Below are 14,810 nucleotides of genomic sequence, written 5' to 3'. Positions count from 1 at the left end.
CTTTGACTATTCTTTTATGTAGAAATACTTTTGAGAACGTATGGATTATATCGTTTCAGTATGGTCTTCACCTGTCTTTCCATTTTCTGGGACTCGTTCTTGAGTCCTGGCTGAAATCAAGTGCGCCGTTGCTGTTCCCCCCTTTCCCCCCCACCCATCCATTTGTCTAAAATAGCCGTCCGTATTCGAACTAACATATATACTCATGCCCAAAATTAATCAAACGTCGTCTTCTTACCCTGCGACTCGACAATTGCCTGGCTCGCCCTCGGCGCACTCGAATGCGCCGCACCGCTCTTGATTGTTCGCGGATCAACCTTGCGCTTCGACCCACCGCCTCGCTCGTTATTCCCACGGCCTGCTTTACGATCACCGCCTTGATCAAAGTTCCTCCAGCGATCCGGGTTAACGCCATCAACAGCCTTGACGGGCCTATCCTTGCCCCAGCGCTTGTTATAACGTGTCGTCGCATCCTCTGCAAACTCACATCGCAGCTCACGGCCCATGAACTTGCTGATGAACCATTTCCTCTTCTTCTCAGGTTTTGCGTCGTCGTCGTCTTCATCGTCGCTATCGTCCTTTTTGCCCTTCCTTTTGAATTCGGCTGCGTCTTTGAAGACGAAGCCTTTGACGGCCCACGTGGCGGATTCCACGTCAGCAAAGGTGATCCAGGCGTAGCCCTTGCATTTGCCCGAGTCTTCAAAGGTGGCCATGTGGATGTCTTCGATGTCGCCGCATTGCGCGTAATGCTCTTGCAGGTCTTCTTTGGTCACGTCGAAGGAGAGGTTGCCGATGAAGACGCGCTTGTTGGGTGGGTGACCCGATTTGTCTGCGCCGGCTGCGCGGCGATTGTCCTGGCCTTCTTCTGTCTTTGGCTTGTCTGGCCGTCCCTCGAAGCTCTTTGCGTTCTTGATGAGTAGGGCACGGCCGTCCATTTTAGTTTCTGTCAGGGCAATGGCGGAGTACATTGCTAGTTCTGTGGAGAAGTCGACATATGCGAAGCCCTTGTTCAGAGGCTTAGTTGTCCAGCTCGGGTTGACCTTTGTAGGTGGGGGCATGTGGACGCGGGTTATCTGGTCGCTTGCGATTTCTGAATTCTCGGACAGGAATGTTCGCAATGAATCCTTGGTCGCAGACCACGGCAGGTTTCCAATCCATACACCGTATGCTGATCGCTTGCCGTCTGCATCCTTGGCCCCCTTTGCTTCGCCATCTGTCTTTGTGCCGGCGTCTCCCTCTTCTCCCTCGGCGGCGGGTGTAGGGTTCAGCTTCACTTTCTTCGCTTTGCGGGCGGCTTTCTTGGAGACCGGCTCCGGGAGGTTGACATCGATTTCGAGCTCTTCGGGGAGGATATCTCGTTTGCGCTTCTTCGCTGGCGTCTCTGCTTTTACTGGCGCTTCCTCTTCACTGGCGCTAGCTTCTGCGACCTCATCCTTGGACTCGGACTTGGAGCGCTTCTTCTCCTTCTTTTCCTTTTTGTCTTTTTTCTCCCGGCGCTCCTTGTTGGAAACGGCGACGGCCTCGTCGGAAGAGGTCATGTCGATATCTTTGGACATTGTGGTGTGCTTGATGGTTGGTCTAGCTGCATTGACTTTGAACTTTTTTCTGGGTCCTGCATTTTCGCTTCCTTGCAGCCAGCGCTAAGAGAAGACGGGCTTAGTCATGTTCTGTTGACGCTAAACACCAACATTAGGGCTCTATCGCTATCACTATCGATAACAACTTTGCTTGGCTTGGTTCTTACGACTCGTGCATGTCGTTCTTGTGACCAAGCTTGCACTTGTGCGGTCTTGAGTGGCTCTCGCCGAATGCCAACAAGTTCTGTTGTGGCGCCAATCATAACGAAGCCGTTGCACGACGTGGCGATGCAGGCTGCGTTGTACTCTGCGTAGTGGCAGTTTGAAACACCGCACTGGAGAAGGGCCCCGTACACGTACAACGGCGTTGGCATTCTCACCAGATATGGGCCGGAGCTACTAACCGGCGAAGTGAGGCGAAGATATCGACGGCCGTCTTTCCGGTCTTGCCCATGTTAGTGAAACGCTATCTCAGATGATCAGCTGGTACACCGGGAGGCCATCACGTGCCGTCAAATTGGGTGGCGTCATCGAGGCGAGCAGGAGGAGGGTCTTTGGTCAATTCAGTGGGTGAGGAGACGGCAAGGCAGGGTGAAGGCAATTATCTTCTGGCGACGAGGGTCTCACCGGGGCTGACGACGTATGCTGCAGCCTGGGGGGCGGTCCACAACCACTGGATCGACGCGACCAGTCCAGGTACAGCATACTGCCCGCTGGAGTCGAGGCACTACTCTTCGCCAGAGACATGCACGACATCAACGCTCCTTCAGCTGAGCGGGACGAGTCTCTTGCCCGCGAACCTTTTCTCCTCACCAGAATGGGCAAAAAGAAACGTCGCCCGCCTTTCAGGACGGTGCCAGCCTCCAGTTGGAAAGGGAAGCTTTGGCAGTCCGGTGGCCGGGTCGTGCTCACTTAGCGCGCCCTGGTGCTCAGCACTGACCCCACTCAAGGCAGCTACCATTACACGTCCAGCTGCTCCGCTGCCGTCTCACTTGCTCCACCTCCACCTCCGCCTTTACATCTCCATCACCCTCCCTCAACAGCAACTCTCTCTACACCTGTTGCTGCACTCCTCCCCCATCCGCTCGCAAACAGCGGTGCCCGGCAGACTGCGTTTGCTCTGTCCGCTCCTTTGTGCACTTGCCTTCACCGCCAGCCTTGCTTGCCCATTATGGCGGCGACTAACCCCGTCCCCGTGACGCTCGATACACCCATCGTGGTCAAGGTCCTGTTTCGCGGCCAGACGAAGAAATTCAAGCTGCCTCTAAAGGACCTTGGAGCTCATGTACTTCCTGACAAGGTCCGTATAGTCCCATGCAGCTTCATGTCCGGCACACGCGGACGGCAACACGGCCCTGGAATGTGGCGGATCACTTGGACATGCGAATACTGACTGCGTGCTCGCTCACAGCTCCGAGCTATCCTCGCACTCCACCAAGACAAGGATGTTCTATTTGAGCGCTACTCCGACTCGGCCGCTGCGTACGTCACCTTGGACGCCGACAAGCCCCAGGTCTACAAGACGCTCTTCCGCGCTGCAAAAGCCAAACTCAAGCTTCGCCTGAGGGTCTCCATTCCTGGCGAGGAGCCAGTGCCTGCGCCCACACCTGCGCCTGCAGCACCTCAAGAGACACCCGCCGAAGCTCATGAAACAAGCTCGGACGATCCTACCCAGGAGAAGGTTATCACCCCGCCCGTTATCGCTCGTTCGCCCGACTCCAAGTCGATTCGCTCAATCAGCTCTGTTTTGTTACCAAAGGCCAATGAGAAAGAGCAAGAGGCTCCAGTGCCTCAGGCTTTCACCACTCGACAGGGTAGGCACCAACCACAAGATTGATCATGAAGCATGTGGCTAACATGGAATCCAGACTTCTTTGGCAACGTCACAGCTGCTGGCAGCAACTCGAGTCTCGCCTTCCGCCCCAAGCCGACGAACGTGTGTACGTCGTGGGTTGTGTACTGCAACAACTGCAATGAGCCCATGGAAGATGAGCACTACCACTGCAGTGTATGCGACGGAGGCGACTATGATCTTTGCCCCGCGTGTGTCACCAATGGCATCCACTGCCCTGGAAACAGCCACTGGATGGTCAAGCGCTTCGTTAAGAACGGCGTTGTTGTTAACAGCACAACCCAGCGCATTGCACCAAAGGCCAAGGCCGAGACTGAAGCCGAGCCCGAAGCCGAGGCCGATGAGCCTCAAGAACAAGAGGTTCCAGGCGCCTTCACCGAGGAAAAGCAGCCTGTTGTGTATGACGAGGAACCAACTCGCACCTGCAACTGCTGTGTCAAGATCTTGCCAGAGAGGGAGTTTGTCACATGTATCGCTTGCGATGATTATGACCTTTGCCTGCAGTGCCACATCAGCAACAAGCATGGCCACCACCCCGGTCACGCTTTCAAGGCTGCCACTAGCGAGACTGTCCTACCCACCCTCGCCGATTTCCTGTGCAACTCTGGAAGGAATGTCCGCCACTCGGCCGTTTGCGATGGCTGCGACAAGTTCATTTATGGCATTCGCCACAAGTGTCTGAACTGTCCCGATTGGGACTACTGCACCGACTGTGTAAAGAACGCCAGGTTCATTCACCCCCGCCACCGCTTCGTTCCCATTTACGAGCCTTTGGCTGAGCCAATGAGCAGCCCTAACCGCCACTACGGCATCTACTGTGATGGGCCGCTCTGCAAAGACAAGGAAAACCTGTCCTACATTGAAGGCATTCGCTACAAGTGTGCCGTCTGCCACGACACAGACTTTTGCCAGAACTGCGAGGCCCATCCTAGCAACAAGCACAACCACACTCATCCTCTCATCAAGTTCCAGACACCTGTGCGCAGCGTTAGCGTGACAACCGTCAACGATGACAAGGAGGGCAAGTTGCTCTCTCGTCTTGGTGATCGTTTGGCTGCCAGGCGCTCTACCGCCACTGAGACTTCCGTTGCTCCTTCTAGAGCTCCTTCCGTCGCTCCTTCTACCAATGCCGCGACACAAGTCCAAACCATTCTTGATGTGAAGCCAGAAGAGTCTCAGGCTAAGAAGGAGAAGATTACCATCAGTGATCTTCTCGTCGACTCCATCGAGCCAGTCCAGGAGAAGATCGTTGTACCTGCCGAGGAGAAGCCCGTCAAGTCGGAGGCCATTCCGATCCCCCGATCTGAGACCGCTGCGGATGGACTTGATGCCCACTTTATTCGGGATACCATTCTTGATGGCTCCAGGATCTCTGTAGGCGCTACATTCGTCCAGACCTGGACTCTTCGCAACCCAGGACCAAATGCCTGGCCTGCTGGATGCAGCGTTCGCCACGTTGGAGGCGACAACATGCTCAACATTGACAACAGCCGTCCATTGAGCCACACGGAACTTGCCGAGGCCAGCGAGAGCAACGTCTTGGATGATGCCGTTCAGCCCGGTGAGGAGGCTCAGTTCCGTGTAGTCATGAAGGCACCCCAGCGTGAGGGCACCGCAATCTCATACTGGCGCTTGAAGACTCCTTCAGGCATGCCCTTTGGTCACCGCCTGTGGTGTGATATTGCCGTCATTGCTGCACCAGCACTCGCAGAGCCACAACAGGCTGCCTCCAGGCCTGGTACCGCAACCACTTACGAGGTCGCTCCCAGGTCTAACCCAATGTACGAGCGCCTTATTCAGGCAAGAGCCGAGAGGGAGAGGGTAAAGTACATGCGCCAGACTCACTTGCAGCAACTTGAGCAGAACCACCAACAAAAGATGGAGCAAGTGCAGCGTGTTCGCAAGGCTGCTGTCGAGCGTGTTCTTGAGTTCCGTCGGAAGGAGCATGAGGCTGCCCTCGCTACCATCAAGCAGGAGCCCGTCTCACCAAAGGTCGAGGCTGCCCCTGAAGAGCCAGCTGTAGAGGCGGTTGAAAAGGCGGTTGAAGAACCAGTCGAGGAGCCAGTCGCCGAGCTCCCCAGCCCAGAAAAGACTTCAGAGCCCGAAGCCGGACCTTCGTCGTCTGGCATGATTTTCCCCCAGCTCGACAAGGAGTCGCCTGCGTCAAGCACCTATCAGCCATCTCCTGCTGCTCAGCCCATGTCTCCTCTTTCCGCAAAGAGCACTGTGGCTCGCACTATTACTGTAGCTTCAGATGATGAGTTCTTCGAGGATGCCGAGAGCGTTGCACTCCACTCCGACGACGGCTTCTTGACCGACGAGGAGTATGATATCCTCGACGCTAGCGATCAGGAGATGCCATAAGTAGATCTCGAAGAGGTCACAGGCTGGGCATATTGACAAATGCAAGAGCCCGCAAAATGCTTTAGGCTGGTGTTTCATGGATTTGGGTTCCGGGTGTTCGGCTTATGGGTGGCGTACAATGTGGTATTTCAACACACTCTCTAAGCAGAAGGCGCTGGTGTGCCACACGTAACACATTATGCTGTGCGGGCGGCACCAGGTCTCCTGCTGTTTTCCTATCACTTGCGAGAATTTGAACTTTTCCTTACCTCTTTCTTATGTCATGTAAGTGTAGTGGGTAATTCTATTCTCTTAACAAAATGCGTACATCCAAATATGGAAACAAGTGAGACTAGGTTTGCTCGAACAGCCTTGGTGATGAACTTACAGGCAGCAATAACTACGTCTCTAAGGATTATGCCTGTCCGGTGGGTTCTACAGTGTATGTTTGATGTGATACATCGTCACAACATGTGCTCCAAAGAGACTGGCACGGGATTGAGAACCAGGTAAGTTGCTTACAATCTGATGTTTAGCTGACGGATGAAGAACGTACAACTTACACAAGTTCATGACGTAAAAATCTCTGTTATGTACCATAGCATGTTGACATTGCCGACTCCCATAGCATGACTCTCCCGATTGCGAAATGTCAAACTTACCACATTACTCTTCCCGGGTCCCTATCTTTCCCCCCAAAGTTGCCTGCCACCGTCTACCCATAGTATACCGGCCGGGACTTTACGAGTCAACCGCCTAGAAGACGCACGGTTGGGGGTCCCCGCTCGTGGCGTGTGCGCCCTGAATGCGAGGGATGGAATTGCCCCACTTGAATTACTCGTACATTTCTCCTGCATTTTTGTTTTGTGAGGGGGAGGATGTGGTTGTGGTGCGTGCGGGTTTGCTTTCGGGGGGGGAGAGTGTGTAACATGGACGACTTTTCTTGAGACTAGATGCTTCATTTATTGTGCTGTTGGTTGTAGTACTCTTCGATATGGCAAATGAAGTGTACTATACGATGGGGCTATGATGGAAATACTTCGTAGGAGAGAGATTTCTGGTGGGTTGGGATTTCGTAAATGCTTTTGTTGAGTACTACGATTTCAGGGCTTGCAACTACTTTGCGAGATATGGAAGCTTGGAGATTCTGACGGAGATTACGGGCGAATGCAATTTTTATCAGGGTTACGTTGCTTATGCAGTTGAACGTCTTGATCCTTACGACCATTCCGTTGGTTATTGGGTTGGCTGCATGTATGACTGTGAACTGTATATTTCCTCCTGATAATGCAAAGCGATGGGTGTTACGCCTAGATGAGAGGAGTTGTTTTGCTGCAATGTTGATCATAGAATCTTGCGAACGCTGCCCATACATGATTTTCTCAGTAAGCCTTCGACTGAAGTAGGGCCATGCAGTAAGAATAGCGAGAATGTAATATCGGAGCCCGTGAGAATTCTAGAAGTGCGGTTGATCTGGAGATTTACTACGAAAAAAGAGACTGCGCCAACTGTCTGTAGAACCACAGTAGCATGTCTGTATTGACTGAAGTATGCGACCCACCACTTTCCCTCACTTGGTCGAGTACACAACGATCTAATACCAAAAAATATTATACTTGACGAAATTGATGCTCCCGCCATGATGGATTACTGTTCATGCTGGCCATTTGGGAAGGCACTCATTACAGCGGGTATGCCGGCGTGGATTGACGAAGACTTCACTGTTTTTGTGCAAATACTGCTTGCATTTCAGGAATATAAATTTACCATCGGTGAGATATATCAGGGAACATGAATTCACCATAGGACAATGGGTTTAGCGCGCTTGCTAAAGCGGATAGAGATGTAAGTTCAACTTGCGCGGGTTTGTCACAGCACTCACTCCCGACAAGACTTTTCAACTATTTCGTTTGCCAAACGTGCTACACCAACTGCCACGTAGAACCATGAGCACGCATCCCATATATGCAGACTACGGCAATGAGGGTAGCCGTGAAGCCAAGATCGCACTTTCTGCTCTTGCGCACACCCTACACATGGACCCGCTGGTACTCAAGATTGCTCTTTCTAATGCTTTCGATATCCTGCACACCACTGGCAGCAATCCAACGCTCGCGCTGCACATAAGCTTCAATCAGTTGAACTACTACATCGACGGCAGCACTCTGGATAGGATCATCGCGGCTTTCTGTGATGCCTTTGCATTCATGCTCAGTGACAAGAAGGGTGAGTGGAACATACCGTGACAACACTTCATACTGATCAAACTTTTCAGATCACACAGCGAACGCGCAGACAGCTCCGATGCCATACCACGGTCACATTCACACTCCTGCAGCACCACGGTACCGATACATCGCACCAAAGGTTGGCTATAATATCTAAGGGGGATCTATAGTCCATGGCACAGGTTTCAACATGCCCGCTGTGTCTTCAAATAGTGGCGTGAACTTGCCAACATCGGTAGGAGAGTATGAAGAAACTCTGAGCCAGATGGTACAGGGAGGTCATCCTATGAATTTCATCAACAAGGAATGGAAATAGGTTTTCTCTGTCTACTAGGCTCGACAACCCTGTTTCGGATAGGTTGTCTTTCATGGATTCCTCAGAGTAAAATGTCTAGGTCTCAAGCTACGTGCGATGCATCACTGGCAATTGAAAGTTCTGGTGTCATGGAACGGAGATTGTGTCAACGGTGCAAGGGTAGAAGAGGTTTATTCAAACTACACCAACAATATCGACTTTGAGCCTCTTGATGAAATTGTGAAATACTTTAGCATGACATTTGACTGTTGTTCATACTGATCGGCCCTTCCCCCTGCCTCTACTACTAGCGACAATAGTATGAATACATGAGCAACTCGCATCTTTGTATATTTCTTGGTGCGAATCTTCCTGTACAGGACCAGCACCCCATGTGTCGTATATATTTTCTGTGATGGCTTCGAGTAGAGCATTCTGAGTTGCTGGCTTCTCCGTGTCGTAGACAACCTTGAATGTATCCCAATCTCCGCACAAGTGTTGAACCAGCGTCGTGACATCCGCAGAAATCTTTTGCGATTCTTCTGATTCCTATATACTAGTTTTCTGGATGTAAGAACTACTGTAATGCGTGCCTTTCTTAACCTAGTCGGTAGGCGGCGGGATGTTGTTATCAAACTGATGGCCTCTAGTCCAGTTGCGTTCTACTCCGTCATTACGAAGGATATCACACTAAACGAAGGCTTGGATTAATGCGTTGCCGCCAAGAGGTCCGGAATCGCTTGCATCTGTGTCTGCTTGATTCGAGGATGCTGACATGGTGGGGAGTACGAGGCGGGCGGGTGATAGTCGCGCCTTCTGCTGAAACCTGAGAACGCTTTCCGACAAACGGTGAACAAACAGCGAAAGCAGTCTTGAACTGCAGCTGACTACTCATTTGATAGATTGAAACCGTTTTTGGGTAGTGAATTGGGTATTCACCTTGGTCTGCCTTGATCAGCATTCACTCCACGCCGTCGGTGCCTTGATAGAAACGTCATATATATCTTCTAGCCATCCATGCAAACGATGCCCCTAGAGTATATATATGGCCCACTGCCAACCATGTCTCCCCCTTCAACAATCTCGACAACCAATACAACTGAGTAACTCGATAACCAACATAACCGAGTAACCATGACCGATCAACCCGGTCAAAACGGCAAAGATAAAATACCCCAACGGGGTAGATACATCCGTTTCATGGAGTTGGAGGAGTCGTTGTTTCCCGACAACGAGGGAGACTTCGCCTCCTCCTTCATGAATCCCAGAAGGCCGAGAATCCAATCGGATCGGCGTAAGTGCCAAAGATCTAAAATTTGCGATCTTTCAGCTACTAACACTTTCCCTTTAGCTTCTCCCTTCGATCCGAGGAATTCGGAAGAAGCCTATCGTTACGTCGGGAACAGGGTTTGGACTGGAGAAGCAGTCGTATATGCTCCTCCTTTCTGGCTAGAGGAGCTAATGGATTTTAATCCATCACAAAATCCATCCTTCTCACAAACTAGCACGCCAGAAGTGCCAGAAAGTACGGGGATCCTGCCAGGATCCCCACAGGCCGGGGACTCGTCGTACTTTGGGAATCCCCAAGGTTCCGGTTCCGGTAAGAATACCAATCGATTGTTGCTCATACCTTCGCTAACATATCTTCGCCCAGTTTCCGGACTCCAAAGTTCCCGTGGGGCGATAACCCCATCGTCTACCAAGAAGCCCCGACGACAAGACAAGGACAAGTTCCAATTCGTCGGGTGGAACGATGAAGCGAAGCGGGCGCTATACCGCTGGAAACGGATATTGAAGAAAGGTTCTTCTTTCTTCCTACACCAATTCTCGGGCGAGACCGAAGCATCGGTGCGAGATGCGTGGGAAAAGTACGGCGAGGAGGGAAAGCGGCTGTACGAAGAGTGGGAGGCTGCGGAAGAAGAGTAAGGCGCGACAGCCACATCTTCGAAAACTTCCGCATAGCCCATCTTCGAAAATTTTCGGCACATATGCCGAGATCCGTACGACAAACAGATCAGGGTTATCGAAGAACTACACAAATCGAGGAACAAAGCCACCAGAATAATCCACCCAGATAATCAAAATCGGGGTGGTATCCTAGGCGGCGTCGACCTGGAGATCCGAAGCGACGTGAAGCATCCGCCCAAGATCCACATTTGGGAGACGGATAGCCACCTTATTTTGCATTCCGTTCGAGACGCCACTGGTTTTTCTGACGTTTGCAAGATCTACGTCTACCGCAACCAGTGCGAGAAGGCTACACTGCTCCCTATCGGCGTCGAGCAATTGATGGCAGTTCATATAGATGGTTTTGCTGTGCTGTAGAGTGGATATATAGAAATAGAGGAAATAAAAATCAAAAACCCGTGAGATACCCTCATGAAAAAGTTCGACATGGGCTTTGAAGCTGGCAGTACATGGACCTTCTTCCTCTGTACATTCTTCTTCGTAGATAGTATGATGATATAGGAACTCTAGGTATTCTCGAAGATGGAAAAAACATTTATGAAAGCGGTGACTGATGTAGCGAAATATTGAGAGTGGATATAATCGTGATGCTTGGAATGGTGTTAAGAAAGCGATGCGGCAGCGATCGTAGGTTGAATAGGTAAGACGTAACAAGCCGCGGGTGATGTGGTATGCAATACCACAGTGCGCTTATATCGAAGCATCTCAACCTTGTGACCTTTTGGTTGCGAATTTGCGGTTACGGTCACTTGGTGATTGCGATTGCGAAAATGTACTTGCAAGTGGTGTTGATGTTGTTCCTCGTCATGTGATCTGCTCACATGGAAATCCAGCCAATCGCCGCCGGCGCGTCAGGCTCGGATGCGACCAACACCCGTTGAAGTGTGTCGGATCTGACAACGGTCTATGTAACTCGTGTCGCACACGTGCGACAATGATTTGAGTGGCATCCGGCGTCAACTGCAGTACGATCCCGCCTGGTGGTGGATCTACTTGGTGTCAAGTGTCACGTAGTTTCTGCCCTCCCAACGGTATCAGATGCGAGCCACCCCAAGCAAGTCGCTGTCAGTCGCATCAATCTACATTACACGTACTTCCACACGATCACGGACCATCAATCTATCGAAGAAACATTACTACTCTTCACCTATAGCTATAGCAGGTTTGGATCTACTAAACAGACAAAGAGAGGTGTCATGCGTTGTTTGATTCGAAACTCGCTTGCACGCTAAATCTGGGTGCACTTCCTTATACGCAACCACCGTCTTCTGAATCATTCTTGGCGTCCATGGTGTCGTACCCAAGAACGAACACATGAAAAGCTTGACGAAGATGCTTAGTCTTCGGAAGTCTTGGAATGACTACCCGTAGAAGGTCCAGGAGTCCATATCACAAATAGCTATGAAGCTAAACCGAGCTGCGACGATCGTGCAACGTGGAGAGCGCGCCATCGCCCTATCACACACGAAGCCTTGGTGTGCATTGGCGTTTGACACACGGTTTCTACCATGCGTAGTTTTCCAAGCATTCAGGCAATGTTCTAGGTGCGTTGCATCCTGCGTTTGTCAGTAACGCCCAGGACGATGCCGAGGACGGATGGGGGACGTAAGCATTCTGTTGCTAAGACTCAACGCCTGTCAGTGACAGCACTATGATATAAAAACCTATCTGGAGTTCCCCCATAGCTTGCTTGTGCTTCTACACTCATTTATATTCGGTTACACTCGCTGCCGGACAGTCTCATTTCAAAATCCATTCACTTCGAACAATCCCATTTCAATCAACATGAGGGTCTCTCTGGATTTGATATTCGGACTCGCGCTTTTCTCAACCGTCAATGCTTATGTCGTTCCTTCTCGCAATGTTGGAACCGACTACGTGCTTCCTTCCCGGAGAATCGGAGCGGTATGTAAAACACGGCAGAGCGGCTACTACTACAGGCCAATTTAATCTGTCTTTCTTGGATACTTACACCTATACCAGACAAGGGGCATTTCCTCAGCACCTCGCACCAATGCTATCCAGCGTGATGCAGAAGTCAGCCATGGCGTTCACCCCCGCAATCCTCAAGGCCTGATGATCGGAGGTCTTACTCTCGGTGGACCAGGCGGCGGCATTACTGGAGATGGCCTTAACCTCGGTGGCAACGGCAACAAGGGAAATGGCACTGCGATGGCTGAGGGAATGAAGGGCAAAAAGTCAGGGAAAGGGAAAGGGAAAGGGAAGGGAATGAAGGGCGAGAAAGAAATGCCAGCGGGATGCGCCGCTCCGCCCCCTGCTGGAGAGGGAGAGAAGTCAGCACCCCCTGCAGGAGGAGAAACACCCGCTGGTGGAGAAGCACCTGCTGGAGGAGAAGCACCTGCTGAGGGAGAAAAGCCTGCTGGAGGAGAGGCGCCCGCCGGTGGAGAGGCGCCCGCCGGTGGAGAAAAGCCCGCTGGTGGAGAAGCACCTGCTGGAGGTGAGGCACCCGCTGGCGGCGAAGCACCTGTTGGTGGAGAAGCACCAGCTGGTGGGGAAAAGCCTGCAGGAGGAGAAACATCTGCTAGTGAAGGAGCGTCTGCCGGTGCTAAGGCGGAGTCTGTGGGCGGAAACAAAGCCACTGAAGAGTCCGAACAGTTCTCTGAAGAGTCTGGTATCAGCCTTGGCAAATCTGGCGAAGCTGCAAACCTTGGCGGAAACCTAGGAATCACAAAGGGCTCTGATGGTAGCAGCTCTGTTGGTGGCAAGAACGGTATCAACGTTGCCGCTCGCGGATACTAAGCAAACGTTACAGACAACGACTAGGTGTGGATCATAGAGATGTCTTTGTCCAGCCTCCTGGTTGATACATCTCGCACTTCTCCTGCACATATTCAAGCAGCTGGAACGTCTCCTTCATGTTGTCGAAGCTGGTCATATTTCGCGTTGTTCAGGATTGCTGCCTTCTCTCACCGGGTCAATGGTAGTGCGGTGAGATAGTTTATAGTCCATCACTTGTACATACAAAAGAATGTTATTCGACGCACCTTCAGAGTTTCTTCATGTTTTATTCCCAGGTTGTGCCTCTGCTGGTTTCACACCTCACCGAGATGGTACCCAAGATTGATGTTGAACGCGTGAACGGTGAAAGGGAATACACTGTATAGGCACGGGCCATGAGTCACTTATGAGGTAGCAGCGACCTGAGTCTGCTCCTGACCTCTACACCTCACAAACCACCTGATATCTACTATCACTTCAGACATCATGATTTTCACAGGTACTAGTGACGGCAAGGATGGTGCCGAGAGCCATCCCGAGCTGTGCAAAGAAGCTGTCAAACAACCTACTCTGACCGAAAAGAGACAATCATCATCCTGGCTTGGAATGAATGAGTTACAGCTTGAGATTCAGCGCTTGACAAGCGACATTGATACGCGCAACGCTTACACCTGGAGTCTCGAGCGGGATCATGCTAAGGCTGCTTCCGTGGTATTGGAGAACGAAGTACTTCGCAAAAAGGTGGATGAGCTCATCAAAAACATGGAGATTAAAGACGCCGAGCTATATACGCTCAAAAATGCTATGGCTAGCTCTGCCGAAACAACTGAAGAGGCAAAACACATGCGCGCCCAGATGGAGGCTTTCGCATACTCCAATAACAAATTGAGAGAAACAATTGCGAAACACATAGCTCAGGCCAACGATGTTACTCGTCTCCAGGCTTCAGTCAGCGACCTGCAGGCGAAGCTCAATGCTGAGGAGGATACCAACAAACGACTTACTACAACGCTCTCAGAGAATACGGATACAATCAAAGACATCACTCGTGTATCCGACGTTCTAAGAGCACAGAACAAAAGTCTTGTGAGCAAGGTCAACGGACTCCAAGAGGATCTAGATTCCACCGAGAAAGCTCGAGATGGGTAAGTTTGCCGCACAATCGTTCCATTGCACCACAGCAATCTCAACATTCTACCAATCACTTGACCAGAAGATCACAACCATTGCTGTCGCCGTCATTATAGTCAATCTTTTATATGTGTAACCCTTTTTAGTCTCTTTATTAACATACACGCAGGCACTACAAAAACTACACCCAGACATTGCAACACTGCAACACACTCCAGCAGGAAACCGCTGCGCTAAAAGAAGAGAAACGAGCTCTCGTCGAGAAACTCAACAATCAACTACACAACCTGGGCGGTTGGGTCACAGATCTGGACCTTATGCAAGAGGAAATTCGCATCTACGTCTGCCCGCATGACGACTTGAGAACCATCTACCCAGCAACGGCAAAAATCACGCAGATGAAGAAAGCCTGGATGATAGCAAGCGAGATTTGGAAGCTATGTGATAGCGAGAACAAGTTTCTGAAGGCATATGAGACATCAAGACAAAGCATCTTGGAGCATCACCGTGCACACGAGAGGGCGCAGCATAAGAATGGGCATTGTAGGAAGAGGATCAAGGCGGCGTTTGAAGAGCTGGATCAAAAGAGGCAGTTTTGTACCAAGTACAACTGAGGGACTTAATGACATACCGGAGATATGGCTATTGTACCGTGAGCATGTGGGTGGACTGGCGAT

At 51.2% G+C, this 14,810-nt stretch overlaps 6 protein-coding genes across 6 annotated transcripts; 5 read left to right on the top strand and 1 right to left on the bottom strand.

Annotated features, from left to right (window-relative positions):
* Positions 1–234: 234 nt before the first annotated feature.
* Positions 235–1,556, bottom strand: COCCADRAFT_24497 (uncharacterized protein; the record flags this gene model as incomplete). The annotated part of the gene is made up of 2 exons (XM_007711926.1): positions 235–239; positions 278–1,556. 2 exons carry the CDS (start codon positions 1,554–1,556, stop codon positions 235–237), a joined length of 1,284 nt encoding a protein of 427 aa, XP_007710116.1.
* A 1,192-nt stretch (positions 1,557–2,748) lies between these two features.
* COCCADRAFT_90528 (uncharacterized protein) lies at positions 2,749–5,793 on the top strand (the record flags this gene model as incomplete). Its single annotated transcript, XM_007711952.1, has 3 exons — positions 2,749–2,877; positions 2,989–3,391; positions 3,446–5,793. The coding sequence occupies 3 exons, from the start codon at positions 2,749–2,751 to the stop codon at positions 5,791–5,793; spliced, it is 2,880 nt and encodes a 959-aa protein (XP_007710142.1).
* Positions 5,794–7,718: 1,925 nt separating this feature from the next.
* Positions 7,719–8,018, top strand: COCCADRAFT_90411 (uncharacterized protein; the record flags this gene model as incomplete). Its single annotated transcript, XM_007711951.1, has 1 exon — positions 7,719–8,018. One exon carries the CDS (start codon positions 7,719–7,721, stop codon positions 8,016–8,018), a length of 300 nt encoding a protein of 99 aa, XP_007710141.1.
* Positions 8,019–9,429: 1,411 nt separating this feature from the next.
* Positions 9,430–10,221, top strand: COCCADRAFT_24494 (uncharacterized protein; the record flags this gene model as incomplete). The annotated part of the gene is made up of 3 exons (XM_007711925.1): positions 9,430–9,589; positions 9,647–9,895; positions 9,950–10,221. The coding sequence occupies 3 exons, from the start codon at positions 9,430–9,432 to the stop codon at positions 10,219–10,221; spliced, it is 681 nt and encodes a 226-aa protein (XP_007710115.1).
* Positions 10,222–12,048: 1,827 nt separating this feature from the next.
* COCCADRAFT_24493 (uncharacterized protein) lies at positions 12,049–13,023 on the top strand (the record flags this gene model as incomplete). Its single annotated transcript, XM_007711924.1, has 2 exons — positions 12,049–12,168; positions 12,247–13,023. 2 exons carry the CDS (start codon positions 12,049–12,051, stop codon positions 13,021–13,023), a joined length of 897 nt encoding a protein of 298 aa, XP_007710114.1.
* A 260-nt stretch (positions 13,024–13,283) lies between these two features.
* COCCADRAFT_34923 (uncharacterized protein) lies at positions 13,284–14,747 on the top strand (the record flags this gene model as incomplete). Its single annotated transcript, XM_007711936.1, has 3 exons — positions 13,284–13,365; positions 13,502–14,147; positions 14,303–14,747. The coding sequence occupies 3 exons, from the start codon at positions 13,284–13,286 to the stop codon at positions 14,745–14,747; spliced, it is 1,173 nt and encodes a 390-aa protein (XP_007710126.1).
* Between the last annotated feature and the right edge of the window lie 63 nt (positions 14,748–14,810).

This window comes from Bipolaris zeicola (genome assembly GCF_000523435.1).
Source record: "Bipolaris zeicola 26-R-13 unplaced genomic scaffold scaffold_36, whole genome shotgun sequence".
NCBI classification, from domain to species: domain Eukaryota; kingdom Fungi; phylum Ascomycota; class Dothideomycetes; order Pleosporales; family Pleosporaceae; genus Bipolaris; species Bipolaris zeicola.
This window is presented reverse-complemented; position numbering and strand designations above follow the sequence as displayed.